The 27,089-nt window shown below is 37.2% G+C and overlaps 5 protein-coding genes across 7 annotated transcripts in view; 2 read left to right on the top strand and 3 right to left on the bottom strand.

Annotated features, from left to right (window-relative positions):
* Positions 1-4,968: 4,968 nt before the first annotated feature.
* On the top strand, positions 4,969-6,302 carry LOC124303523 (mitochondrial import inner membrane translocase subunit TIM14). Its single transcript, XM_046760810.1, has 3 exons — positions 4,969-5,238; positions 5,613-5,747; positions 5,945-6,302. Exons 1-3 carry the CDS (start codon positions 5,236-5,238, stop codon positions 6,155-6,157), a joined length of 351 nt encoding a protein of 116 aa, XP_046616766.1. The 5' UTR covers positions 4,969-5,235; the 3' UTR covers positions 6,158-6,302.
* A 535-nt stretch (positions 6,303-6,837) lies between these two features.
* On the bottom strand, positions 6,838-11,625 carry LOC124303520 (growth hormone-regulated TBC protein 1-A-like). 2 transcript variants are annotated; one of them, XM_046760806.1, is made up of 8 exons: positions 11,540-11,623; positions 11,043-11,244; positions 9,738-9,968; positions 9,223-9,383; positions 8,823-8,931; positions 8,430-8,615; positions 8,121-8,224; positions 6,838-6,897 (listed from the first exon to the last, which is right to left on the bottom strand). In XM_046760806.1, exons 1-8 carry the CDS (start codon positions 11,557-11,559, stop codon positions 6,888-6,890), a joined length of 1,023 nt encoding a protein of 340 aa, XP_046616762.1. In that variant the 5' UTR covers positions 11,560-11,623; the 3' UTR covers positions 6,838-6,887. The 2 variants fall into 2 exon arrangements, with proteins under 2 accessions (XP_046616762.1, XP_046616763.1); XM_046760807.1 differs by lacking the exon at positions 8,430-8,615 and having other exon boundaries at positions 11,540-11,625.
* Positions 11,626-11,698: 73 nt separating this feature from the next.
* On the bottom strand, positions 11,699-20,493 carry LOC124303514 (uncharacterized). Its single transcript, XM_046760795.1, has 9 exons — positions 20,211-20,493; positions 19,566-19,868; positions 19,188-19,433; positions 18,806-19,029; positions 18,352-18,604; positions 17,999-18,211; positions 15,311-17,758; positions 14,964-15,082; positions 11,699-14,745 (listed from the first exon to the last, which is right to left on the bottom strand). Exons 1-9 carry the CDS (start codon positions 20,334-20,336, stop codon positions 13,614-13,616), a joined length of 5,064 nt encoding a protein of 1,687 aa, XP_046616751.1. The 5' UTR covers positions 20,337-20,493; the 3' UTR covers positions 11,699-13,613.
* Positions 20,494-20,890: 397 nt separating this feature from the next.
* LOC124303519 (uncharacterized) lies at positions 20,891-23,330 on the top strand. Its single transcript, XM_046760805.1, has 3 exons — positions 20,891-21,032; positions 21,101-21,169; positions 21,321-23,330. Exons 1-3 carry the CDS (start codon positions 20,982-20,984, stop codon positions 22,245-22,247), a joined length of 1,047 nt encoding a protein of 348 aa, XP_046616761.1. The 5' UTR covers positions 20,891-20,981; the 3' UTR covers positions 22,248-23,330.
* Positions 23,331-23,725: 395 nt separating this feature from the next.
* The window catches only part of LOC124303515 (extracellular sulfatase SULF-1 homolog), an 85,788-nt gene continuing 82,424 nt past the window's right edge, over positions 23,726-27,089 (bottom strand). Inside the window, exons 12-16 of one of the 2 annotated variants that reach the window (XM_046760796.1) lie at positions 25,740-26,739; positions 25,034-25,441; positions 24,497-24,688; positions 24,333-24,423; positions 23,726-24,173 (exon numbers count right to left, since the gene is read on the bottom strand). In XM_046760796.1, the coding sequence (XP_046616752.1) occupies positions 24,077-24,173; positions 24,333-24,423; positions 24,497-24,688; positions 25,034-25,441; positions 25,740-26,739 (1,788 nt within the window). In that variant the 3' untranslated portion in view covers positions 23,726-24,076. The remainder of the gene's footprint in view (positions 24,174-24,332; positions 24,424-24,496; positions 24,689-25,033; positions 25,442-25,739; positions 26,740-27,089) is intronic. The other variant, XM_046760798.1, reaches the window with a different exon arrangement.

Here is a 27,089-nt window from a genome sequence, read left to right as displayed (position 1 = left end):
ATTTCAATTCGTTTTTCGCGCAACCCCAAATTCGGTAGCTGTCAGTCCGCTAATAAAATTTCTCGACTTCCTGGATAAGCGCTCCGTGGTTCCTGGTTCATGTTTACAATAAATTATTTCAATTCCTTTTTCGCGCAACCCCAAATTCGGTAGCTGTCAGTCCGCTAATAAAATTTCTCGACTATCTGGATAAGCGCTCCGTGGTTCCTGGTTCATGTTGACAATAAATTATTTCAATTCGTTTTTCGCGCAACCCCAAATTCGGTAGCTGTCAGTCCGCTAATAAAATTTCTCGACTTCCAGGATAAGCGCTCCGTGGTTCCTGGTTCATGTTTACAATAAATTATTTCAATTCGTTTTTCGCGCAACCCCAAATTCGGTAGCTGTCAGTCCGCTAATAAAATTTCTCGACTTCCAGGATAAGCGCTCCGTGGTTCCTGGTTCATGTTTACAATAAATTATTTCAATTCGTTTTTCGCGCAACCCCAAATTCGGTAGCTGTCAGTCCGCTAATAAAATTTCTCGACTTCCAGGATAAGCGCTCCGTGGTTCCTGGTTCATGTTTACAATAAATTATTTCAATTCGTTTTTCGCGCAACCCCAAATTCGGTAGCTGTCAGTCCGCTAATAAAATTTCTCGACTTCCTGGATAAGCGCTCCGTGGTTCCTGGTTCATGTTTACAATAAATTATTTCAATTCCTTTTTCGCGCAACCCCAAATTCGGTAGCTGTCAGTCCGCTAATAAAATTTCTCGACTATCTGGATAAGCGCTCCGTGGTTCCTGGTTCATGTTGACAATAAATTATTTCAATTCGTTTTTCGCGCAACCCCAAATTCGGTAGCTGTCAGTCCGCTAATAAAATTTCTCGACTTCCAGGATAAGCGCTCCGTGGTTCCTGGTTCATGTTTACAATAAATTATTTCAATTCGTTTTTCGCGCAACCCCAAATTCGGTAGCTGTCAGTCCGCTAATAAAATTTCTCGACTTCCAGGATAAGCGCTCCGTGGTTCCTGGTTCATGTTTACAATAAATTATTTCAATTCGTTTTTCGCGCAACCCCAAATTCGGTAGCTGTCAGTCCGCTAATAAAATTTCTCGACTTCCTGGATAAGCGCTCCGTGGTTCCTGGTTCATGTTTACAATAAATTATTTCAATTCCTTTTTCGCGCAACCCCAAATTCGGTAGCTGTCAGTCCGCTAATAAAATTTCTCGACTTCCAGGATAAGGTTGCTGGGTGAGTAAAACACTTTTATAATATTTGATGGCAATTGTAATTATATTTCATCTGAAATATTACAAAATTGTCACCTTTACAATAAATTATTTCAATTCATTTTTCGTGCAAGCACATATTCAGTAGCTATGAATAATCTTGTACAATTTATTATATTATCAATTAATTGATTAGTTACATTAATCCTTACACAATATTTCTGATGTGTTCCTATACTAAAAATATTCATTACTCTTCCAGGTATCACCCGAGGTGGTCGGAGGTGGACGAGGAGGAGGACGAGCTGGACGAGGAGGAGGACCAGGTGGACGAGGAGGAGGCGGGGTGGGTCGTGGGAGAGGACCTCTCCTCTCCTCAGAGGAGGGGAGGGGGAGGGGCAGGGAAGGGGGAGAGGTGGGCGGGGAGGGGGAAGGGAAGGGATGGGACCGGGAGGGGGGGAGGGGAGGGGGAGGGGGCGGGAGGGAGGGAGGATGGGCGGGGCGGAGGGAGGGCGGGCGGGAGGGAGGGAGGGAGAGAGTGGAGGACGGATGTTAATGCGAGCTCGTTAGAGTTAATAGAGCAAGTACACCCACCACCCCCCCCCCCCCCCCCCCCCCCCCCTCGCCCGCCCGCCCGCCCTCCCTCCTTCCCACCCTCCCTCCCGCCCTCCCTCCCTCCCACCCGCCCCATCCCCGCCACCCGCCCCTCCCCCTTCCCTTCCCTTCCCGTCCCTTCCCGTCCCTTCTCCCTTCCCGCCCACCTCTCCCCCTTCCCTGCCCCTCCCCCTCCCCTCCTCTGAGGAGAGGAGAGGTCCTCTCCCACGACCCACCCCGCCTCCTCCTCGTCCACCTGGTCCTCCTCCTCGTCCAGCTCGTCCTCCTCCTCGTCCACCTCCGACCACCTCGGGTAATACCTGGAATAGAAATGAATATTTTTAGTATAGGAACACATCAAAAATATTGTGTAAGGATTAATGTAATTAATCAATTAATTAATAATATAATAAATTGTACAAGATTATTCATAGCTACTGAATATGTGCTTGCACGAAAAATGAATTGAAATAATTTATTGTAAACGTGACAAGTTTGTAATATTCCAGATGAAATATAATTACAATTGCCATCAAATATTATAAAAGTGTTTTACTCACCCAGCACAAATCCTCGTCCTCCTCGTCCTCCTCCTCGTCCACCTCCGACCACCTTCAACCACCTCAGGTTATACCTTGAATAGTAATAAATATTTTCAGTATAAGAACACATCGAAAATATTGTGTAAGGATTAATATAATTGAGTAATTGATCAAATAATTAATTAATAATATAATAAATTGTATAAGCTTATTCGTAGCTACTGAATTTGTGCTTGCACGAAAAATGAATTGAAATAATTTATTGTAAAGGTGACAAGTTTGTAATATTTCAGATGAAATATAATTACAATTGCCATCAAATATTATAAAAGTGTTTTACTCACCCAGCAACCATATCCTGGAAGTCGAGAAATTTTATTAGCGGACTGACAGCTACCGAATTTGGGGTTGCGCGAAAAACGAATTGAAATAATTTATTGTAAACATGAACCAGGAACCACGGAGCGCTTATCCTGGAAGTCGAGAAATTTTATTAGCGGACTGACAGCTACCGAATTTGGGGTTGCGCGAAAAAGGAATTGAAATAATTTATTGTAAACATGAACCAGGAACCACGGAGCGCTTATCCTGGAAGTCGAGAAATTTTATTAGCGGACTGACAGCTACCGAATTTGGGGTTGCACGAAAAACGAATTGAAATAATTTATTGTAAACATGAACCAGGAACCACGGAGCGCTTGTCCTGGAAGTCGAGAAATTTTATTAGCGGACTGACAGCTACCGAATTTGGGGTTGCACGAAAAACGAATTGAAATAATTTATTGTAAACATGAACCAGGAACCACGGAGCGCTTATCCTGGAAGTCGAGAAATTTTATTAGCGGACTGACAGCTACCGAATTTGGGGTTGCGCGAAAAAGGAATTGAAATAATTTATTGTAAACATGAACCAGGAACCACGGAGCGCTTATCCTGGAAGTCGAGAAATTTTATTAGCGGACTGACAGCTACCGAATTTGGGGTTGCGCGAAAAAGGAATTGAAATAATTTATTGTAAACATGAACCAGGAACGACGGAGCGCTTATCCAGGAAGTCGAGAAATTTTATTAGCGGACTGACAGCTACCGAATTTGGGGTTGCGCGAAAAACGAATTGAAATAATTTATTGTCAACATGAACCAGGAACCACGGAGCGCTTATCCTGGAAGTCGAGAAATTTTATTAGCGGACTGACAGCTACCGAATTTGGGGTTGCGCGAAAAAGGAATTGAAATAATTTATTGTAAACATGAACGAGGAACCACGGAGCGCTTATCCTGGAAGTCGACTTTCACCGCGTAGCGGACCCGAAGCGCGGGATCCGGGAGGTTGAGAACCCGGTACTCGAAATACGTAGCGGACCCGAAGCGCGGGATTCGAGAGGTTGAGAACCCGGTACTCGAAATTTGCGGAGCGCGATTCTCATCCGTCCGCTCTACTGCGCGGTTGTTTCCAGACTGAGGAATTCGGCTAGCTGATTTTGAATTGGTGACGTCACTTTCTGGACATCCGACATCCAAACTTTGGTTTCGAACTTTGATACTATGTATGATGTATGATGTATGATGTATGATGTATGATGTATGATGTATGATGTATGATGTATGATGTGTGATGATATGATATAATGTATGATGTATGATGTGTGATGTACGATGATATGATATGATGTATAATGATTTTAGTTTTCACATTTCATACAAGAAATACGCACTTTATCTCTCCTGCCGATTCCAGACTCAAGCGGCCAGGCCCTTCGATGGTCAGCCGTTGACTGAAGATATATCCTTCAGTTAACGGGTCAGCTGATAACGTTGCCGTTCTGCGACAGTTGGACGATGAAAAATTTTGCTCGTATCTTTCAAATGTGTGTTAAAATACACTCGAAGTGTTAAGAAGCTTCGTTCTTTCTCTCCCTATCACCTTTTCAGGTCTTTAAATCACTACGCAGCGTTAAATACCGTCTCATATACGAAGCATCCATTTCATCTCGTTCAAAATTAGCGCATCCGTGATGTATCACAGTTACTCTGAATTTTTTTCCATCCGAATATTTTACGAAAAACAATTCTGTTTCTCTACCCAACGTAGATACTTCACTTGCGACTAGCTAAAACAGCGTTTCGATTCCATGCCTATGAAAATTCAAGACCGAGAGAGCAAATGAAAAGTTGTTGGAATAATTATGAATACTAATGTTATGGAATACATCGAGCGCGCGTCGAATAGAATACCATTCCGAAATGAATAATTCTAGTATTTTCATATTATAGACCTATTATTGTAGGTAATCTAGTTTGTCTGCTGGATAATTATAAAATTTATCGTATGCATTACGTATTAATCGAGAATGGATCATTTATATTAATATCGTACATGAACCGCATATACATATGTACTTGTTGGTCTCTGCATCATTATTACATCTGATCTATCATTATTTATGATCTATGTATACATTCTTCTCTCGGGTACCTATACTTTAATTAAATCACCGGAAACTTTGTGCCTTGAAATCGACCTCAATTTTCGAGGCAGATTGTACTCCGCGGAGACCAGAGAAGAGGGAGAAGAGCAGTAGCCTATCACTTCCTCAGCCGTATAAACACGTATAAAGGACATAGTCGGCTTGGGCGCATTGCGCACGTCATGTCGTCGCGGCATTCTAACCTTAAATTTTAGATGAACACCTCTGCATTGCTACATATATTGCATTTATTGCAAACGCAAATTGCCTACTGTTATTTACATCCACGGGATGCTACATTGCAACCGTAAATTAGGTTAATTGTACTGCTAGGATTATAAGTGTATCCAAAACAGAATTTGTCCTAATTATTTCTTATTTTACCATACCCAAGATAAATATCAGGAGCTCGAAGAATGGTGAGAAAAGCAGAGATCATTTTCGAAATATAAAATTATCTTCAACTTTTCAAACACGCAGAATTTACATTTTCTGACAATCTTGAAATTGTCTTTTTATATTTATTGCGACTGATTTCATGATATCTAAATTTCATTTCAACACCAATTCTGTCCGAGCGTGAGCTAGACTTTTGAATATTCATGTATTGTATTAGTTTTGCTTATCGCAAATATTTACTCTATTGATTCTGCGTACTTAAAAGAAACCCTCTATTTGGATTTTGTCTTTTTTATCCAAACGAACATTTACATTTTATTAACATTAACTAGTCTTAGGTTCAAGACGAACCTACATTATATTGCGATCCAAAGTAACACAATTAATTTCACAGTCTACTACAGTGATCGTTGCGGGACTAGGGTTGGCTGCTGTTGGTTTTGCTGGACGTTACATTGTTAGAGCCATGCCGACGCTGTCCCAAAAGATGGCTGAGGCAGTTAAGGGCATGCCCAAACTCGACGCACAGGTAAGAATGAATTCATGTAGTATAGCACATGAAGCACAATTTAACCTGAGGGTTTGAAAGATTGGATTTTGAGCAATGATGATGCTGCTCGATGTGGTTTCAATGATTCTGATCAATTTATTTGGCATTCTGAAATTACTTGTACACAGAGATGTGAATTATCTAGATTTTCATTTTGGACTATGTTTATTTTTCAGTCACTTGCAAACAGTCGGTACTACAAAGGAGGATTTGAACCCAAAATGACGAAAAGAGAAGCCAGCCTTATCTTGGGAGTATCACCGACCGCCAGCAAGTCTAAAATTAAAGAACATTTTATGAAAGTTATGTCTGCCAATCATCCGGATCGAGGTGGTTCACCGTACTTAGCTGCTAAAATTAATGAAGCCAAGGATCTACTTGAAAAATAGTATTTTCAGTTATATAGCTATTAGTATTCTAATTAATTTCAAATAGTATCATTGAATGCAAACCAAATTTGAGCATACTATTTCAAATTGATTTGCGACTTATGTATAGATCAATTTAAATAGGAATAAATAATTATTTTTTGGACATTGAAGAACATTCCTTATTTCCCAATCTCATTAGAGGTTTCGAAAACGTCGTTGAATTATGAACAATAGTAGTATTTACAAATCAGGGTACTACATGTAGCGTAATGTAATGCCTTTATGCTTAGATTTTATTCGTCGATTTATTGCAGCAATAACTGTTCGGCAATTCGTGCTAAATTTTCGATATTATGGAACCTGTAAACCATAAAAATCATTTTCGTTAGAATTATAAAAAGTTGCTCTCACATTTTTATCATAAAAAACGTCAAAGCAAATTTGATTGGACAAAGATTATCAAAAAGTATGATATACCAGTAGAGATGCTAATTAATAGAGCACCGTATTTTTTGCACTCATATACTTCAGCATTTAAACAGAATAATAAAATTATTTCTAAGTCAAGGAAGTACACAGAATGGTATATCTTACCTGTCGATGCCATCCATACAGTTTGAATCATTGTTTGTGAATTGTTTAATTGGGTATATTACAGGATTTTCGCTCCTGGTTTAACTCTCCAATGACAAATTGTATTGAGAAAAAATAAACGTTTACTATCCGGATAAGTGCCAAATCTCGTAACTCATCCTGCTCTACATGATAGAATTTAATTATTTTACTTTATATCCCAGTTGCACCATTGCACAACATCTCTAGGATGGTAATCGTTTAAAAAAAAAAAATTGAAACGTTAGTACATTGTAAAGTAATATTTATCACTCTATAGTGTAAATTGTCAGGATAAATTTTCTATATCTACATTTTACTCAAAATGAAGAGCTTTAGTGAAAGAGGTAATTACTTATTAAATTCTTATAGTTAGATGAAACAACTTAATATGCTCAACCTGAAAATTAGCCGAAAACACAGTAAAAGCCTAGTGTAGTGAAGAAGAAATAATAATTTATTTGCTTTTAATAACTTAAAATGTCGTGCAAATTTTTATTAAAATAAATATAATTCGGAAGATCACACACATTTTCATAATGCTTTTTAATGTTAATTATTCAAAGTTTACCTGCTATTAACTCGCAATACAGTTTGCAGAACAAAATGATAACATTGTACGTACGTACGTGTATTAAATACCTATCCCCGATTTGCTACTCTGCAAATTTTCAATGCATTCAAATAAAAAGTGTATTTATATGAATGAAAAGAGGAAATGGTGTTAGTTTGAATATCCTAGCTTATTTTTACGAAATTCAACATTCTAAACTAGTTGAGATTTAACAATATGCACAATAATACATCTATTAAAGAATAACTGATCACAAATCAGAAATGAGCAATAGATTCCATAGGTTTAATACAGATCTAATGTAGAGAAATATTGCTCTGTACTTGAGCCAAAATTTAACCTCACAAAATTATACAAAGCGTCATTCAATATAATAAAATAATACACAACACTCGTAATGGCCCTTGTCACTGATCTCAAGAGATTATTTGTTCTGTTTTTTATTTATAAATCATAATATGCTGATTCTAGGTAGAAATGACAACAACAAATAACTATATAATCAATAGATTATACGCCATTTAAACCGTTCCGTGTAGAGAAGAAGTAACTTTTGGGGTAATATTTGAATAATCAATGGTGACAGTAGTATTGAATCAGCATAGAATGATGAATGCTAGTAATACAGGTAGCTAAATTTGCATAACTATGTAAAAATGTCGAGTAAATGATTCAATTACAAAATTAATAGTTGTTACGTCTCGTGGATGATCATAATGGGATTAAAAAGTCCATGCTCTGATGCCATTCTGACTAGAATGAAAGCTGTGTAAAAATTTTCTCAATTTGTACTACCGCACAGTTTTAGTTTGCTTTTCTTCTGCTCGCTGTTGGGCCACCTTTGTTCGTAATTTTTCTATAGTATTGGCAGACAGCGATCCAGGTACTTTGAAAATACTCTGAAAAGATACAGAGTAAACGTAAAAATATTACTATCAGAAGTGAGGTTTTTAGGAATCAATATTTTTCGAAAAAGCAAACGATATGATCAACTGCTTATTATTTGCATTAATGTTATTGGAGAGGCAGAATAGAGGATAAAGGGGAGGGGATGACATATCTAAGAGCTGGTATTGAAATTGTAATAAAAAGATTGTCGTATACCTGCATAAAATCATGGCATCGAATAACGATGCTATCTTTTGTTATTTCTTTAAAACACTCGGCTAATGCTGTAAAATCCTGACAAGACAGCAAATTTTCTCGATTTCTTTTAATCAGTGTCAGTGCTACTCGAAATATTATTTTACTACCTTCATAAAACAGACAATCCCATATTCTCAAGGTTGTCTGAAAATTGATTAGAAAAGTTTCTTTTTAAAAAATTTTTCTTTAAGCTAACAACGGTTTACATTCTATACAATTTTTCAGTTTATATTGTATAACTTGAGCCTGGTAGGCTCAAGTGAGGACCAACTCTGCATAACAGCAGGTTGGGAGCTACTGTTTGTAATAGCAATCACACTAATGTAATTCAAATAAATTAACTATACTGACCTCAATAGGCAGAACCTCTGCGAACAAACAGATAAACCACTTAGTTGTTATTACTGCCCAAGGTAACCCCAAGTTAGTCACGTGTTGATGTACATCCGGCATTTTTATCCTAGAAAATGATGAATTAATTATGAATGTTAAGGAATTGAACATGAGGATAAACGGTTAATTTTATCATTTAGTTGCTTGACAATTGTAAGGAAGAAAATTATTCGAGTATAATGAAGATCCGAGTTTCTAGGAATTTCGTGCATGATATGAAAATGATCGTATTTTTTGCTACTTCTTATTATTCAATTACGGATTTAAGCGGAATATCGAACAGGAAAATATGATTGTTCAGCAAAGTACAAAGTGTAACGTGAGATTTTAATTGAAACATATTAAGAAATGATTGTACCTTACTAGCTCTGACAGAACATCAATGTCTGTTAGGAGACCATCCATTGTAGGGGTGTAATACTCTGGTAATATTTTTTCTATTAATATTTTCAGTAACCAAAATGCTGTTTCTTCACTTTTTGTTACTAACAAAAGTAATCCTGCTATGTAATTCAAACCCTAACGAAAATTGCATTTTTTTTATAACATGTAATCACCTTGGGCAGATTATTTTATAGCTCTCATTACCCAGTATGTCTTAAATTAGCTTAACTCTATCAATTACTATATCTAGGTCATCCATGCACGAACAATTCTTACAATTACTGAATCAGACATTGACTTTGATTATTGAATCACGTTTTTGAGTATAAAAGACTTGTCATCACGGAACGATTTTTTTCTTTCAAGATGGAAAGGAGAAAATTATCAGACCATCTTCTGAATTATAATCATTAAATATATTCACTCCACAGTGACTCTTTTCAAAGTAATGAATCCTGAGAAAAATAAGTAGCATTTACTTTTACTAACTTGACAATATCCAACTCTTTTGTTCTGATGCGCGAAAGCTAGCAAAACGTTGTAGAGCTGATGCTGTTGGTTTTCGATATTGTTGTAAAATATGTTGTCAGGAAATGTACGAGGCAGATCAGTCTTTATAATCTCGGCGACATCACGGCTGTGATGTCCATCCAATAATCTCTGATATAAATCTGGAGATGCATTTTTCAATTCTTCAGCACCGCTGACAGTCAACCATACCTTTTCACGAAAAAAACGAATAAAATAAATAAAAGTTGTTTTATCAATCAGTTACTTGCCGACAATTTCCATGTAATATTTTTCATTAACAGTCATGTTTACATTGTAGAAACGTTTAAATATTTATTTACATCGTATTAAACAACACTCGTGTGATTTTCATTGTTGGGAGGATTTTTACCACAACTTCAACAGCTACATATTGTAATCAATGAACACCAATGATTTGATCAATTTTTTTCTTCAGATATAATCTTAAGCTGCTCATTGTATACAGGTAGATATTATTCTTCCACGCTCTCTCTTTGTGATTTGTTCAACCGTGACGCAATGTTTATACAGTGAGTAATAATGATTGCCAGGAATTCAATTTACCAATAATGCCAATTAATCTTTCAATCTTTTCTAATGAATCATTGATAACAAAGTAGAATAACATGCGGCATACTTAGAGACTTTATTTCTTCTTCAAAAAATTTTATACACTTAAATAAGTTTCAGTTACTTTGACGGTCTGAAAAATATGATTATGTGCTCGCAGTTGTTTATAAAACATATAATAAAAACGTGACTGAAATATGAACTTAGTATGACAATTGATCTCTGGAAAATAAACTATTGAAAGATATAGGTATTTCGACAGAACTGATGTTCGGAAGAGGAAAATTTACTCCTTGCAAGGAACAGACGTTCTATTATTAAATTTGGATAGAAGTCTTGAATATTGTCAAATTCGTGCTAATGGAATATTTTAAAAATTCAATTGTTGAGCAATTTAGATATTTTCGAATTATTTATAATTTTGTACCAGAATTCAAATACGTCTGTTGAATATTTTTATTTATACTTGTGACTTGGCTCAATTTTATAATTGCCTTATACGACTTGATAAGAATCAGCTTTGACCACAGAATTATTTATTTATATCCAGTGGGTTATAAGAAACGTATAACATCGCTCAAAATAGAATATAACAAAAGAGTTAGAGTAAAATAAACTCCGTAAGACGTGTTGATTTGATAAATCATTTGTAAGATGAATTGAGGTGAATTAAATTGAAATAAGACTACTCACCATGCCCCGATGAACCCCTGGAATGCCCTTTCGAACATATCGCTTAACTGTGACGCTTCGTTGAAGAGATTTTCCTTCGCCTATGATGTCTGCCCATCTTTTAGCCCTTTTAGCCAAGACTTTCAGATATTCGGACATGAATTCCTCGTAAGTTTGGTAATCGAAGTTCTGCGGCCTCTCGAATCCATACTCGTCGACATTGCTATACGCAGATTAAAAGTAAATAACAAGTGAATATATTAGAAAAAATCACACGACGCTCCTCTTTAAGTATTTATTATTCGAAAACGTGGTTTTGACGTTTTTGACAGTGCCGCGCAACGAAGTAGTGGGGTGTGAACGAACATAACCCCTCGAATGCAACAATAAACGCGTTTAAACGGGTCTTAATCATCAATATCGCATCATTATTGCGGTTAATAATAAGCACAAGTGTTATTCGAATCACGAGTAATGTTTTATTACGTGTAACAGTTCCGTGATCGAGCGGAGTTTACCTGAAACACGAACTGGCCATTCCAGTGCGGAGCGGTCGATGCCATTTACAATTTTCGTAGTATACAATTACACGCTACCTTGCTAAGAATAATAATGATGATAATAATCGTTTCACACTCTCCAGCGCGAGGCGAAAACCTGCACTTTCGACAGGTCTCGATATCTCGCTAAATATAAATTTGTAGCGGTAAAAGACACGAAGCGTAAAAAAAAGTAATAGCAAATAGATAAATAAAAATCCGTACCTACTTATACTGTGCAATGAAGAAAAGAATTTTCGGAGAAAATCAATTAAGTATTTGAGACGAGTATTTATGTAGTTTATAATATGAATGAACTTCAAATTTTTTTCTACAAAGATATTGATGACGGTACTATTTATTATATTTTTATTTATATTTTCCATGGAAGACTATGTATACATATATATATACATATACATTTATATGTATACGTATTCGATGAATAGTTACACTAACATCAATATGTTGTAAAGTATTTGCTCGGGGTTCATTTACCATTTAGGATATTTTTTAAGTTCATCGAATGCTAGTACTCGAGGAAGCGAAACCTCGTAATTTTTTACAATTTTTAAATGCAACCTTTGCGTCAATGCTTGTTTTATTTCAAATTCGAATAATATTAATATGAAGTAGCACTTATCTCCTGAAGTAGAAGCAACATTACGGAAACTAACGGTTGTAATACAACTTCTACTTTATTTCTAAAATTTTAATGTAATTCAAGCTATAATTTTACCAATGACGTTCAAACTGGTTTCAGTTGCCAATGTTCTGAAGTGTATTTCTTCATTGTCCAGTTTGACAATACCGATTTTGTTGCTGTAAGCTTCGACCGAATTACAGCTGATCTTATCTGTGTTGAAAGGTTTATCGAAAATTAGGATTCTGTTGTAGGTGTACTTTTATGCATGACACGTACGCAGTTTCAAAGATATACAGATTTTGAAGAAGGTGCAATTCTAGAAAGATTCAGTTGGAGGAATTTGAAAACATTTTATAAAATTATTCCATGGACTAAAATTCAGAAAATGTTGAAATATATTCTGATAAAGAACCCATTTGATATCGAAACCTCGATATATTCATAATGAACACACGTTGCATTTGTAAATGTACTATTAGAACCTTGGATATACCGATTTTATTAATTAGGAACGAAAACAATAGCCCTGATGATACTAGTAGTAGTAGTAATATTAATAATAATAAAAATAATAACAATAAAAAAATTATTATACTATAATTTTTTCTAATCATAATATATTAAAAATTACGTCCAGTAAGTACTTGATAGTAAATTTGTATCGCTAATTTTTTTTGACAAGTAAACATTACATATGAAAGATTGGATTACTACGAATATAAGTTTAAATGATAATAAGTACATTCCAATCTAGGTGAAACATATCCCTGTAGAAAAATTAAGAGTCAATTTCTTCATCCTAGGTCAGGTCAGAAAAAATCATTAATGTAGATGAAATAAAATATCTTGGGATTACTCCAGATTTTAGAATGTATTGAATATTTTTTATGATTATGCTAACTGTAATCATGAATGGTGTAAGTAACCAATTTAAGATTTTATGGTTCGGGTGCAGAATTTTATGATGCTTGTAATTCGATATTTATATAAAAATATTTAATAAAATGATAAATTGACATGCTAAGACACATCTTTCATGGATGCTTTACGTTTTATATTATAGTATCACGATTAGATTGTAGAAAATTACATGAACTCCTTGTCGAGTGTGGCTACGAATTGTATCGAAAGTAGTAGCATAAATTGATTCCATTCAACTATCTATTCTGATCTAAAAAAAATCCGATGTTGCATACAGAAATATCTGCAAGCAACAAAGACATGCTAAAAGTTCGATCGTTTGAACACAGGCATTCGAGATAAGATCTAACAAAGATCTTTCTCTACGCAATTTTTTCAAATTGTTTGCACTGCTTTCGACGTTGTATAACATCAATGGTATAAATTAATTGACAGGCAGTATTAGGTAAATAGTAATAATTAGTATTTTGTTAAGGCACAAGGTCATCAAGGCTCGTTTGATGACTTTTCACAAGTTGTTTTCTTAGTGGTCAGTGACAAGTTAGGCGCAGTTAAGCTATCGCTCTGGTCTTGAGGACTAGCTCTGGAAGAGGTGGTAATTGATGAAATAGGTTTTTCACACGAACTATTTGAATTTTCGATGTTTGGAGTAGACGTTCTAGCTTTCAAAAGCAACGCACGTTCTGTACTTTTGTTAGCGTCCCTAATAGAAATCGATGAAACGTCGCTCAAGTTTGGCAAACAATTTATTTTAGATTCGTGATCTTTTTTCATCACAGGCGAAATCATTTTTCTTGACGGATTTACAGGGGTTGTATCGGAATTCGATGACGAACTAAGTGCGCTCGCCTCCCGGGTTTTTTTCAGCGTCGTTATGGCCCAACCAAGTCCTAATTTTTTCAATGCTGCTTCCATCTCTTCCGGCGATGAAGTGTATTTCAATATATCGGAGGTTGGTGTGCTGGTAATTTCAGAAATTCCGGATAGTCCAGAAAAACTATTCGAGCTTGTGGAAGTTATCTTATCTTTATCCAGCTGTGTAGATACTGATGTGACAGGTTGCCGTGACTCTTTTGGACGAAAAGGTGTTTCTGCTTCCACTGTCGGTATTTGAGCGTGAAAAATTAAGTTGCGCTTCTGCAATTCTAAGCTGATATCGGGTATCGAACTTGAAGATTCTGGGGAACTATGATTTCTTAAAACAGTGTTGTCACTCTGCATTCCAGAGACTGCAGCAGTTTTCTGAGATGACTTTGTATCTAACTGTGGACACGTAGCTTCGCATTTATCTTGCGATTCAGGGGATCGCGACATACCTGAATCACGGATTGATATTTGTTTTACGCTTTGTGTTATCGGAGATGGCGTTGAACCTTTTGTGGGAGATTTAGAGGTCGAGGGCAAAGCCAAGGGTGATGACGCGTGGACTGGAGTCCGGCTCCAAATCGCTGAAGGACTCGTCGGCTTTCCTGCAGTATGTTGACAATTTTGAGACAGGTTCTTTCGACTCTTGTTACTACTAGGGCTTTTTGCACTTTTGTGACTTTTGCTTGCTGTATCTGGTGTGTCAAATTCTACTATGGTTGATAATTCGTGACCCGGGGATCCTGTTTGAATGCTGAAATAAAAAACGTAGGAGCCTGAGTGTACAACTAATGGACAAAAAAATTCAAAATATTTTACATAATTTACTATGAACATGAGGCACAAGACAAAACCTTGACTTATATAGTAAACAGCGCACGTATTAAGTGTAGCATTACATTTCCGATAAACTTGCAGTTAGAAGCATTTTTCGGCAACAGTCGATCTACTAACACAATGCTCGGAAATTACCTGTGTGGTCCATATACTAAAGTGACTGGCGGCCTTGGTCGATGATTATCAGCGATGTTTGTAGTCATTCTTTGAACCTTAGGAATTCCTGCTAGCAGTGGAATAAAGTCCGAATCCTTCTGAAATTGCATATAGAAAAGATAAATGTAATCTGAGTCATTGTGAAATCCTAGGCTACATTATTTGGTTATTGACAGATTCTAAAATTCATAAAGATGTTTGTTTATCTGGTAAGAAAATGAATTCTCTAATTCTTAATAGGTATATAAGAAAATCTTGCATCAATTTTTTCCTCAACTGGAATACATGGGTTTTAAATTTAAAGTGAGTATAATCCCGATACCAACCTCTGTTTTGCTGCCAGAGCCATGGAAAGACTCAGCACAAGATCCTGAACAATCTTGTTTTTGTGAAGAAGTAGTTCCTTGTTTTTTTGGAGATGGTGATGTTTGTCCCTCAGGAGACGCTGCAGCCACATGTTGCAAAGGTGGAGATTGAATGCTTGTAAAGTTGCTATAGTCCAGTGTAGTTTCGGAAAAAAGATTATCTAAAGCTTTACTTTGTTCCAATATTTCCTTCGACAATCGTTCAACAACATCATCTTTTTGTCGAGGCGATTTCTCTCGAGCTGGTGAAATAGGTTGAGCAGCTGTCACCTCAAGGCTTGTCATTGGCTTTTGTGGTAAATTGAAATGTGACAAAGGTATATTCACACGCTCAGAGCTGATGATTCTGGGAATTCCCATCCTAGGTACTTCGCGCACTTCATTATTCACTGAAGAATGTGTTCCTGTTCCTACACTGCTTTGAAATGGAGAATTTTCATCAGTTTCTGTAGATACGCTAGGCTGAGTAGATGAAGTTTTCATCTTTGATGGCTGTTTTGAAAGTTTTTCAATGGCAATTATTCGCTGTGATTCATTAAGTGTCTTCGCCAATTGACTGTGGATAGCTTCTATGCTATTTACTAGTTGACGAACGCTTTGTAAATCACCCGACATTGGCGGTGGTCCTGGAACTTGGAACATTGTGGATTCGTCGCTCTGTCCCCCGACGGAAAGCTCCATGCCTCTTTGTTCACTGCGAACTTTTTCAATCAGATCAGTTAATGACGCAATTCTGTCTGTGCACATACTCTGAAGGTCCTGATACTTTTTCAATATTTTCGGATAATTCTTTGATGAGCTGTAATTCTGAATATCCTGAATGTTGGAATGCGTTAATTTACACTGCGGATTTTTACACGCACAAATATCTGGCGATTTATTTAAATGTTCTGAAGAATCCAGTTTTTTCAACACATAATTGGACATCTCATTGGGAGTTGACTGCCGACCTGGGAATGTGAGTACCATGGTATTATCCGGTGATTGAGAAATTGTTGAATCAAAGAATTCTAGCACTCTGTGAATTTGCCTTGAATGAGGTGTGTTTGTTGGTAAATTAATTGTTCTTGGTGATGGAGTTCCTGGTGATGAGACTGGGCTTATCCCCCTTTTTTTCGATCTCGTCGCCGTGAGTTCCGAGCTTTCTAATATTTCTAAAATTGGAGTACTATTATTTCTAACACTGCGATACGACGCAGGGGTTGGCGGTGGTGGGCTCCTATACGAAGTTGAAGTGTCCGAAGAATCTCTCGTTTTCGTGTGTTTCGTTGGTACAGGAGTTCTCTCTTGTGACGTTTCTATTAAAGTATCTTTGGAACTTTCAGTACTCGCATCCCTAGATATCTGACTACTAGGTGGCGGATTGATTTTCACTTTTATTCCACCTTTATCCAACTGTATTTTTACTTTTTTGTCGTTAACCTTGATTGGCTGTACATTAGAAATGTTGGACCTTGGAGTGCCTTGTTTTGACACTGGGGCAGACTTGGATAGTTTCTTTACAGGAGTCGAAATTTTACCCCCAGGCACTAAGCGAGGCTTAGAAATTACTCTCGGTGAATTTCGCCGCGAGAGTCTTAAATGGCTTCTCTTTTTCCTGGGCGTTACTTTGATATGCTTTTTCTTGATATCAATGACAATTCCAGTTTCTGTTGAATCCGAAGATCCGCTGTTACTTTTGGTTACAGCAATATCTTCCTTGAGTAAAGTATCGTAAGATTTCAGCTCATCTCCATTTTCTCGACTAGTTGAGTTGCTGCTGCTACTGCGCTGACCATTAATCAATTCAACTTGCACACTTTTATCCAGTGCTTTACCTCTATCATCTAACGTTGACGTTTGCACTGCTATTTCAATTTTCTTGGGAGGTGCTGATACTTTCTTTTTTCCTTTTTTCAATTTATTTTTATCAATTTCATCGCAACTTGACAAATTAACTACTTTAATTTCGGGAACCGGAGACGGTTGTACCTTTTTCTTAGGTGCAACCGTTTGCGTCGATGTATTTTCGGTGAACAACGGTTTTACACTGGCGCTAAAAATATTGTCAGGTAAATTGGCTCCAAATTCTTTCAATAGGAGCCTTTTTTGTCGCTCCACTTTGCGAAGCATTTCCAAAATTTGTTCGTCACGAGACATCTCGTTCTTTTTCTCCTGATCTTCTTCAGAATCTTTCAAAGGTTCAAGGAATGGAGGTTCGTGCCACACAGCACCGGGAGTGTTTTCCACATTATTCTGTTCATTAATAGGTGGAATTGTCACTACTCGCTCGACAGGGGTTGAAAGGTTGCTTTCCTCTGTCCGTGTAAAACCATCCTGAGCAATTGTTTCAAACGCGAAATCCATATCTTTTTGACGTTTGGCAAGGAGCTCTTGACGTCGCATTGGATTCACATAGATATCTTTAACCTAATTAAAAAACCAAAGGATAGACGTCAGTTAGATTTTTATGATGACAATTTCGTTTCAGCTTTTATGCAAAGGCAAAGTGGAGGTGAAAATATTCAAACATCACAGTTAATAACTATTTGAGTTATGCTTGGATAATAACTTTGTTTTCATCAAATTAAATAATGTTTAACCAGATAAGTGTACCTAATTCTGGTTAATTGCAAGACCTTTCATCAAGGAATCTAATAAATAACTTACCGGAGAACCATGAATTTGGCTGGCCTTAAGTTTGCGTTCCTCGCGTGATAGGTGATCTAGATTGTGCAGTAAATTTTCATAATCCCGGCGTACTCTCTCGCGCAATATTGCATCGTTCCCACGACGCTGAGCATGGCGTCGTCGATTTTCAGCTAAACAACTATTAGCATTCTCTGAATCAGTGACCGCACGTGCCAACTGTTCCGCATTTGGCTGCAAATATTTATTGTTCGATAACATTATTTGTATAAATGATTCAAAATGAAGATTTGTTTTCCAGTAATCTTGTGATAACGAGTAATTAAATGAAACTAAATTATGAAATGAAGTAGATTCGGATATAAGATACAAACCTCGCCATTTATGTTTATTCTTTCAACAACACCAAACGGTTTATCATAAACATTTCTCTGCCTTGTATTATGATCATAGAGTTGGACTTTGCTAGAAGCTGCTGATGTCGTATGCCTCGGTGTTTTTTTAGACACCATTTGGTCTATGGCACCATCGGAAAAGTATGAGGAATCATCACTCAATGTGGTCGGACTGCTGCTAGTACTGCTAATAGAACTGGTGGAATCCGGTTTATAGTCTTGAGGGTTGTAGCTTGAATGAAATTTATATACTATAAGATTGATATACTTGAATGTTACTAGACTCAAATGACGCTATTTGAGGAAGGATGTGCACCCTTATTGATAACAAATTCGAATTGACGTAAACGAAAAATGTAAATTACGATTGCGTAAATTTTTGGTTTTTACTGTGATAATCTATGCTAGAAAATATGCAAAATGATAATAGAACCTTGCCACTTTATTAGCTTTGGAAGGGGAATTTAAAGTTGGTAAATTTTTTCTAGGTTTCTGATCATCAGACTCGCAACCAGTTATCACACGTGGAAAATCCGATATATTAGTGACTGTTTTATTCGTTGAACGTTTTGATTCGATTTCCGTCTTATGCATTGGTACTCTAGATGGACCCGGTTGTGGTTCTGTCCTTTTTGCTTTTGGATTGCTCACAACAACCTGTAAATGAATTGAACCAAGTATTATTATCGTGATGTCTTTCTGGCATTATAACAGAGTCACCTAATTTAGGCTACTTTTTGCTGTGAAAAAACCCGCAATATTAGCATATCGTTCTTGTGAGACTGTAAATTTATGGAATGTGCCAATAGTCGAACCTGAACATCTGACGATTGAACGACTACTTTGGGAACTGATGTCTGAAACCTATTGACTTTTTTGTCAGGTTTTTTTTTGGGACTTGTTCGAACTGTGTTTTCATTTCCCGACGAGTCCGAATCTTGATCAGAATCATTTTTGGTGCATGATTTTTTCGGTAAATTAGCCACCATAGAAGCTCGTGCATTTTCCATCTCTCGTACTTGTCGCTGCCTCTCGTGTAGTGCAGTATGGTCATCATCCACCTGAAAATATGGTATTAGATAAATATATTCAGTAAGGTAATAGTTATTTTAAATGCAGTAACTGAAGAAGGTGTTAACGTAAGACTTGACAAGGCTGAGGTACCACGTTATTTGAACATTAATAAAATTTACCTGAGTTGAATCTTTCAAGCGTTGTCGTGCTTCTCTTCCTCTTTCTGCGGCTATGAGTCTATTTTTTTTTCGTTCAGCCTCCAATAGTGTTTCCACATCTGGCTGAAGTGCAGCGGAAGCATGTGCACGGCCTATGTCCTCCATATCTTCTTGGTACTTCCTTTGAAGATCCATGATTTTTTGATCGTGCATTTGTCGGAGTTCTGAGCGACCATCTTTTTCCAACTGTGTGAGCTGTGCCTTGGACACATTTTTGGCACGTTCCAGAAGTCTGTTTGATATTTCTTTCGACTGTTGCCTAACCTGGAGACCAAGCAATAATAAATAATAACTTACCGATCAACTAAATTGTGTGTCAAATGTCATTGTATCAAGTAGAGGGAGGTGAACACGATTTAAATATCGTCGGGGATGGGTAGATAAAAGATTGTATTGCTGTTAGCTGAAAATTGAAATTTTTCGTCAATTTAAAAGAACAATGTAACTACTCAAAATCAGATTCTCGTTGTTATTCAAGGCGAAGATATAAAATCGATTATCTACGAATAGCTCAATGGTAATGAAGAAGAATTAGTGACCTAATAAGAACAAATTTCCTTAAGGAATTTAAATAAGAAGAATTAAAAAATTGATGAGGGAACACACCTGTTCCAGCCGTAACTTTCTTCGCCTGTCACGTTCGTTTTTTTTAATTTGATCTAAATCCGAAAGAACCATTCTTCCACGGCGAATGCTAACCGGGTTTCCGTTTACAGTCACATTTATTGACATCACACAACTCACAATGAACTGCGTCAAGTGATTTGATATAAATAAATCTTTCGTCCTGTTGAGGGATCTCGATACTCAAATTGTAAATGACAACACAACGGCTCTTCACGTGTCAGGCCAATCAGACGCCTTCATCTGAAGCCACTGAACTCGATTACTGTGGACGGAAATATGAGAAATTCAGAGGGCTGATCGTAATAAAAACTGTAGCGATCGAGTTGAACGGACCTTCCATTGTTCGATCGGTAAGAATGGGCTCAACCGATGTCTGTATTACCGACACTCGTCGATCATCAGAAGCGGTAGTAGCAGCAGAGAGAAACCTGTAGCAGCCCCCTGACACACGGTGCTAAAAGTGGTTCGCAAAATGTCTCTCGATTCTGCCGCCAATTTCCACCACTAGTGGCGCTAGTAGTTACCTGACGAGATCGCGCGCGGTCAGCGAGGGCAGCGAGCGTGTCAGAAGTCTACTACTAGCGCCACGTAGAGGAACTAAAGAACGGGGACAAGACGCGTACTATTTTTTAGTATACGAGCAGTGGTGAGTGTCAGGGGGCTGGTTGGTAGGTCTATAGTTGGGAGCAACATCTGCCATGTTTCCGTGGCCATGGTCAAAATGTTCAACTGTCAACAATCAACACCAATATGGTACAGGAACTAAACGTTCTGCAATGTTATTCCTGCAAAATGTTTCAGGTACAACACCTTGTGACTATTTTGTTCTATTTGAAAATGCAGTTATTACATCGAAGTACAAATTTCAGGTTCATATCGTCAAAAAAGCGAAGAAATGGCAATGCAAGATATGCAACGAGATGCAATCTATACAACATGTAATGTTAATTCACTTGTTATCAGTCGTATTACTCATTGAGATAATTCAGTCTATTAATTTTATCATTCACAGTGTTGCGTTGCATATAAAGATTATTTTCTTTTCTTTGCACTTGACCTAAATCAACCACTAGTGCATACATTTTTCAGGTTTATTATCAAGGTTCTGGTCAAGACTGTCGTCTTCAAGTTCAACACTTAAATTTGATGAAAAATACTGAAAATCGGACAAAGTTTGACATGTCGGATGTATCAAGTGAAACGGAAGTTAAGGAAAAACTTATGACAGAAAGACCTACCCCACATAGTAAATGGACTAAATATCTTGTAGAAACTGCAGAAAAACCTTGTGAAACAGATTTAACTAATGATAACGAAACATTAATTGGTAACGATTTAGATGATGAAGAACAAGTAGTATCGTTCCTTTTTGCTAACAATAAAATGAAAACTTCAATTTCGACAAGGTCACAAGACCGAAACACAAACTTTTCCATTTTAAGAAATAGAACTGAAAATAACGAAAACGAAGAATTGCTGGAAGTCAGTATCGCGTTGAGCGCTAATACTTATATACGGAATGAGACTAATGGCAACATAGAATTAACGGATCATTTCAAACCGGTATCATTAATAGAGCAAAGCGCTAGTGGCAGTCAAAATTATTTTGGTCTGAATGAAACCAGTAATATACCGCAAACCCATGCAAAAAGAAAGTTTTGTCCTGAAAATGGCATACATGATGAATATGAGTCTAGGAATGAAAACAAGATTGGGTTGAATTTTTGTTTACCTCAACCTGCAGATATGACTTTTAAGCGGTTGAAAATGGCAGATGATGTTCCATTTCAAAAAGGAAATCTTCGCAATGTAGTGGAACCACCCAGCTCTAAGTGCAAGGAAATTTTTGAAAAATCAGTTAAAAATAACTCAATTATTAAAAAAGATAAACCACTGTTGAAAGAAAGAAACTGCAGTCTTAATGCAAACCAGCCACAAGTTCCTAAATACGGGATTAAAAAAAAATCATTCTTTGAGACAAATTCTGATGACTTTGACGATATTCTTGATTTTTAGTTACCGTAAATATAGTTTCACAATAAAGTAGAATACAAAGTATAATTTTGAGACAAACGATTGACAGTAATAGATTGCTTCAAAGGGATTTTTATACTTTTATTTGAAATATATAGATGTTTATGTGTTAAAGCCAGGCTATAAAATGATAGTTGTTACAAGTTTCTAACAAAAAAGAAAAAAAGAAACAACTAAAAAGCGTTTAATTATTGGTTTCAATGGTTAAACTATTTTCACAGAGAAATGGGTTATTATTCTACAATTCCTATTAGAAATATAAATTACAGATTTTTTAGCCGTCTATGTATGTATGGTATGTGTATATATGCCGGTATTGAGCCTTAATTTGTTAACTGGTACCATACGTTGCGTAATTATCATTAATAATCAGTTAGCAGGTGGAGGACCCGCTTCGTTATTAACTTATTTATAATGGCACATAGAATGGCATAAATATTTTTGTATGATAAATTTATCGTGCGAGAGGTATCAGTTGCGAATATTCCAAGGTCAAGAGAATTTCAATTGAAAATCATAAAAGCTGGTTAACCAAATAGATTTTATTACTTGCATAAAAATAAAACTACGGCCAAACCGAGCTCGTGATCAATCATATGGCAGTTATAATATAATTTAAATAATTCGAAAAATTCAATGAACTTTCGAATCAAGTTTTGAAATCAATTGAAAATCCTAGTCAGATATAATATATATATATACAGTCTTATTATAGAGTTACAATACACATATTTATTTTCTAGTTTATGGGAAAGTGGGTAATAATATATCGTATAAGGATGCATATTTACTTTTCCATCGAATAATATCTCTGTAAAATTACAAAAGTATAATGATTGTTCGAAATGCTTCTGGCAGTGCGTCATGACAGAGAAATTTCCTTTCATGCCGCTTTGAAGAACGGATCATTAGAAGAGTTGATCAAAATTTCAAGAATTAGAAATGGCAGCGTACAGTATAAACAACGTTACGTGTTTTTTCAAAGGTAACGTTTTATCACTCGCATTTTGTGACGGTAGAATTATCGATAAATACATTTTTTTTAATTAAATTCGTTTATAACTAGACTGTTTGAAAAATGTGAAAAGACAGAGGAAAAATCGATGGTACGACAGTTTGGTTTCGTTGTGTGCTTAAGCCTTGACAGTCGTAATATATGTATTAATTACAAGTTATAAGATATAATTATCATAAATATTAGATATTTACTTAATAACAGGGATTTATTACAGGTATACGGATACAATAATGTATGCATATATCTACGGTTATAGGGAAATTATCACTGTCGTATCATTCGGACGTAATTCGTTAACATAATTCATTAATTAAAATTCATAACAGCGTACGTATTACCGCATCAAACGGATTCTTAGTTTGCTACCAAATCAATGCGTATTTCATACTTTCATGACTCTATTGTTTTACAATGCAATGCAATGCAATTACAATGCAAATACAATGCAAATGTGTAACTTACGTTTTTGCTATGGATCTATTGAGCATTGTATATTGTGTAAACGTTTATAATTTACCGTCTGAGTAGCGATTAACTGAATTAAACGTTATTTATCCAACCATAAATCACGTATGCGGCAAGTAAAATTGGGTGGATCCATGGCCCCAAAAAATTTTGCAAAACTAGGACTGTTTCGACCGAACCATTCGCTAAACTATACTATAATCATTACACAGCTGTATGAATTTATCGTCGTCAGGCAATAGTGGAATAAAGAAATGTCTTTGCCCGAATGGTTGGATACAGAGACTGAAGAAATGAGACAAAATACAGGAATTAATTCACACTGGAACTAGTATTGATGCCGATGACGCCGCAAATTTATTGTTGCTAATTCTTCGTGGTGCCGCCATCCGCTTTGCCAACTTCTGCTGCGTCTTTTCCACGGGCTGAAACGGAATTGTTTTTTTTTTTTTTTTCAGTTCCGTTAAATTGGATTCTAATGTATTCAGCTGAATTTTTTTTTATTTCACACAAATTAAATCTACTTCGACATAGGAAATTGTAGTGGTAGTAAAAAATATTTTTTATTAAATAAATGAACTCACTTTGGTAACTTTTTGCGTTTTTTGTTAAGGTGACCGCCCAACTCACTTTCCCGGATAATTTGTAACGCTGATGGCACAAATATGTCTGCAGCTAAACCATAAAAAATATCGAATAAACTAAGGTAATTATTTACCGGAACGTGGCTTTGAAATGTACTTCTTACCAAAAGCATTGCTGTATTTTCTTTTACTGGCATATCTCTGATGCTGCTGCGTTTGTGGAACGTTATCCTTAGCGCTACCCACCGTGCAATCACGCGTCCCTCGGCAACCTTTCAGATGTTCTAATTGGTCATGAAGGTAAGACCTCTCCGCAGATGTCAGTGTTGAAATTCTATTCCACTGTTCGAACGGGTCTGTAAAAGATATTGGTAATAAAAATATGGCGCTGTAATAAGTGGTGGGAAAAAAATTTATTACTCTAACAACTCTCCCATATTTAATTTTAAAAGACCTCTTCCATAGTATTTTTTACAGTATATCAATTCATTGTGAGATAACTAAAGCCTCACAGCTTGCACTGAGTTATCTGTACTCTTATATATTCCCATAATTGACCTGAAACAATATGTTCCGATCACCAAGTTCTCGGCGCCATATTGCTTAGACATATAAAAATAGTTTTCACCGTTCACGATCACTGTGACTGTGATGTATTTTACTTTAGGTTGAGCGTTGTAAAACAAGCCAAAAATTCTTACCAACTCTTAAATTGTAAAAAGTTACCAGTCCTGTGGTAAATTCGCAGTAGAGGAAATTGTGGGTGACGTTTATCGTACGGACGCACGAGTAGGTATTGTTGTTTGCGTTCATGCAGAAACAGAATGGCCCCGAGGTCCACATGGGTGCCGTTCGCCAGTGATCGTTGTCGTGTTCAAAGCAGTTCATTTTCTCGCTCAAACACTCCTTCTCAAGTTTCGCCTTCTTCCTAAGCTTGCGTTCCTTCTTCCTGAGTCGTTCTTCCTTCAATTTTCTTCGCTCTTCTTTCGCAACTTCTTTCTCATCCCGTTTTGGATACAAGTCAGGTTCGCAGTAACACTTGTGCCTTGCTTCCAATGGATTGTTCAGCATCGGTGGAAGTCGCCCGTTTTTGTTTGTTGTAGTAATGCCTGGAGAACAACATGAATATAATATTATTTACTCGTTTCTCTTCTTTCTCCTCTTTTCTGCTCACCCTTATACCTTAAGAGTCAACCACACTCGTTTCTTTTTGCAACAAATTCACGGAAGTGAAAAGAAGCTGCTGAAGTTTAATAAAATAGCATCTTCAACGAAATTCAAATGGCCGAGATCTTAACCGGAAAAAATCACTTGGGTATACGTATGTGCACATACTGCAAAAAGAAACAAGTAAGATTGTTTCTCAAATCCATCAAAATATTAGACGTAATAAAAAGAGGTCCTCACCTTGCTTGTACTTGCGGTCGGGTGGTTCAAGGATTGTCACGTCGATCCTGGCGGGTCCGAGACTCCCGGTCGTCCTGTTCTTCAATGGTCTGAATGTCCTCGGAGTCGTCGTTGTCGTAAGACTGATTTGCCCCCTTGCGTGGGGAGGATTTTTCGACGTAGGCCGAAGGATTGCGTGGGTCGTTGGAGGAATGGTTGATGACGAGGGTTCCGTGTGCCGAGTCTCAGGTGCGAAGGTGACGCCCGCGTGATCCTCAGAGTGGTTTCGTTCTTCCTCCATCGAGGCGTCGGTATCTTCGAGAACCAAGGGGGCTTCGACGTCGTAGAACTTATCCGTCGGGGAAAGGGTCGACGTCGTAGGGGTCGAAACACCGATGGAAATGTGTTTTTGCCGATGACCGTGTCTGTGGAGTGGCGTGACTTCCTGTTGCACCGTGGTTTCGATTGTTTCCGGTAAGTTGACGCCGGCAACATCCACGTGAACGCTGTTGGTCAGAATGGTGCTGTTTTTCTTGTGATGATGAACCTTTCTGCGTCGATGGTTAGCCCGTTCCTCGTCGGTGTCGTTCATGTTCTCCCCAACGTCCTTCTGCACCTTCGGTCTTCGCGGGCCTTTCCTTCCTCGGGAAAATGTCCCGTTTGTTGCTCGCTGCTGGACTTCTGCGGTCGACGGAAGCCCTTCCTCCTGAACGAGCTTCGGGACTTCTGTAGTTGTCGGTAAGAGCGGGGACGTAGTTTCCTGGGACGCGAGAGTCTTCGGCGATTCCTTCGTCGACGTTGAATGGGCTCCGATTGTACTCATGGGAGTCTTTGCACTGGCTTCTGTTGTGCTGGTGGGCGACGTATTTGGTGTAATTTTCTCGTATTTTCTGTGGTGACGATTAAGGTGAAGTTTTTGATGATGCTGCTTGTGGAATTTACGAGCACCGCCTGGTTCCTCGGCATCTTCGTCATCATCGGCGATGTGCGGTCGCATATTCATCAAATGACGCCGAATTTCCTTGAAGACGAATTGATATTCGTTATTTAAATTACCTATCGTTGATCAGTGAGAGGCTGTAAATCACAACCGAAAATCACTGCTGCCCATTATGGATTCCAAGAGGAAGATAGGATTCCAGAATTTAAATATTACGGTTTATTTATTGAAATATATCATGGTCATGATCAACTTTTTTCATAATCTGATAGATCTTATAAGATTTTACTTATGCCACGTTATTAATATACTAATGGTAATTGGCACAAAGTGCGTAGTCTCGAATTTCGTGATGGCTTTGATTCTCCCTACGCGATACTCTGGATACTCTGTTCATTTTCTAAACAATTGAACTATATCACTAGTTATTT

Source organism: Neodiprion virginianus, chromosome 4, assembly GCF_021901495.1.
Source record: "Neodiprion virginianus isolate iyNeoVirg1 chromosome 4, iyNeoVirg1.1, whole genome shotgun sequence".
Lineage (NCBI taxonomy): Eukaryota > Metazoa > Arthropoda > Insecta > Hymenoptera > Diprionidae > Neodiprion > Neodiprion virginianus.
Note: the sequence above shows the minus strand (reverse complement) of the source record. Positions and strands in the feature narration are given on the sequence as shown.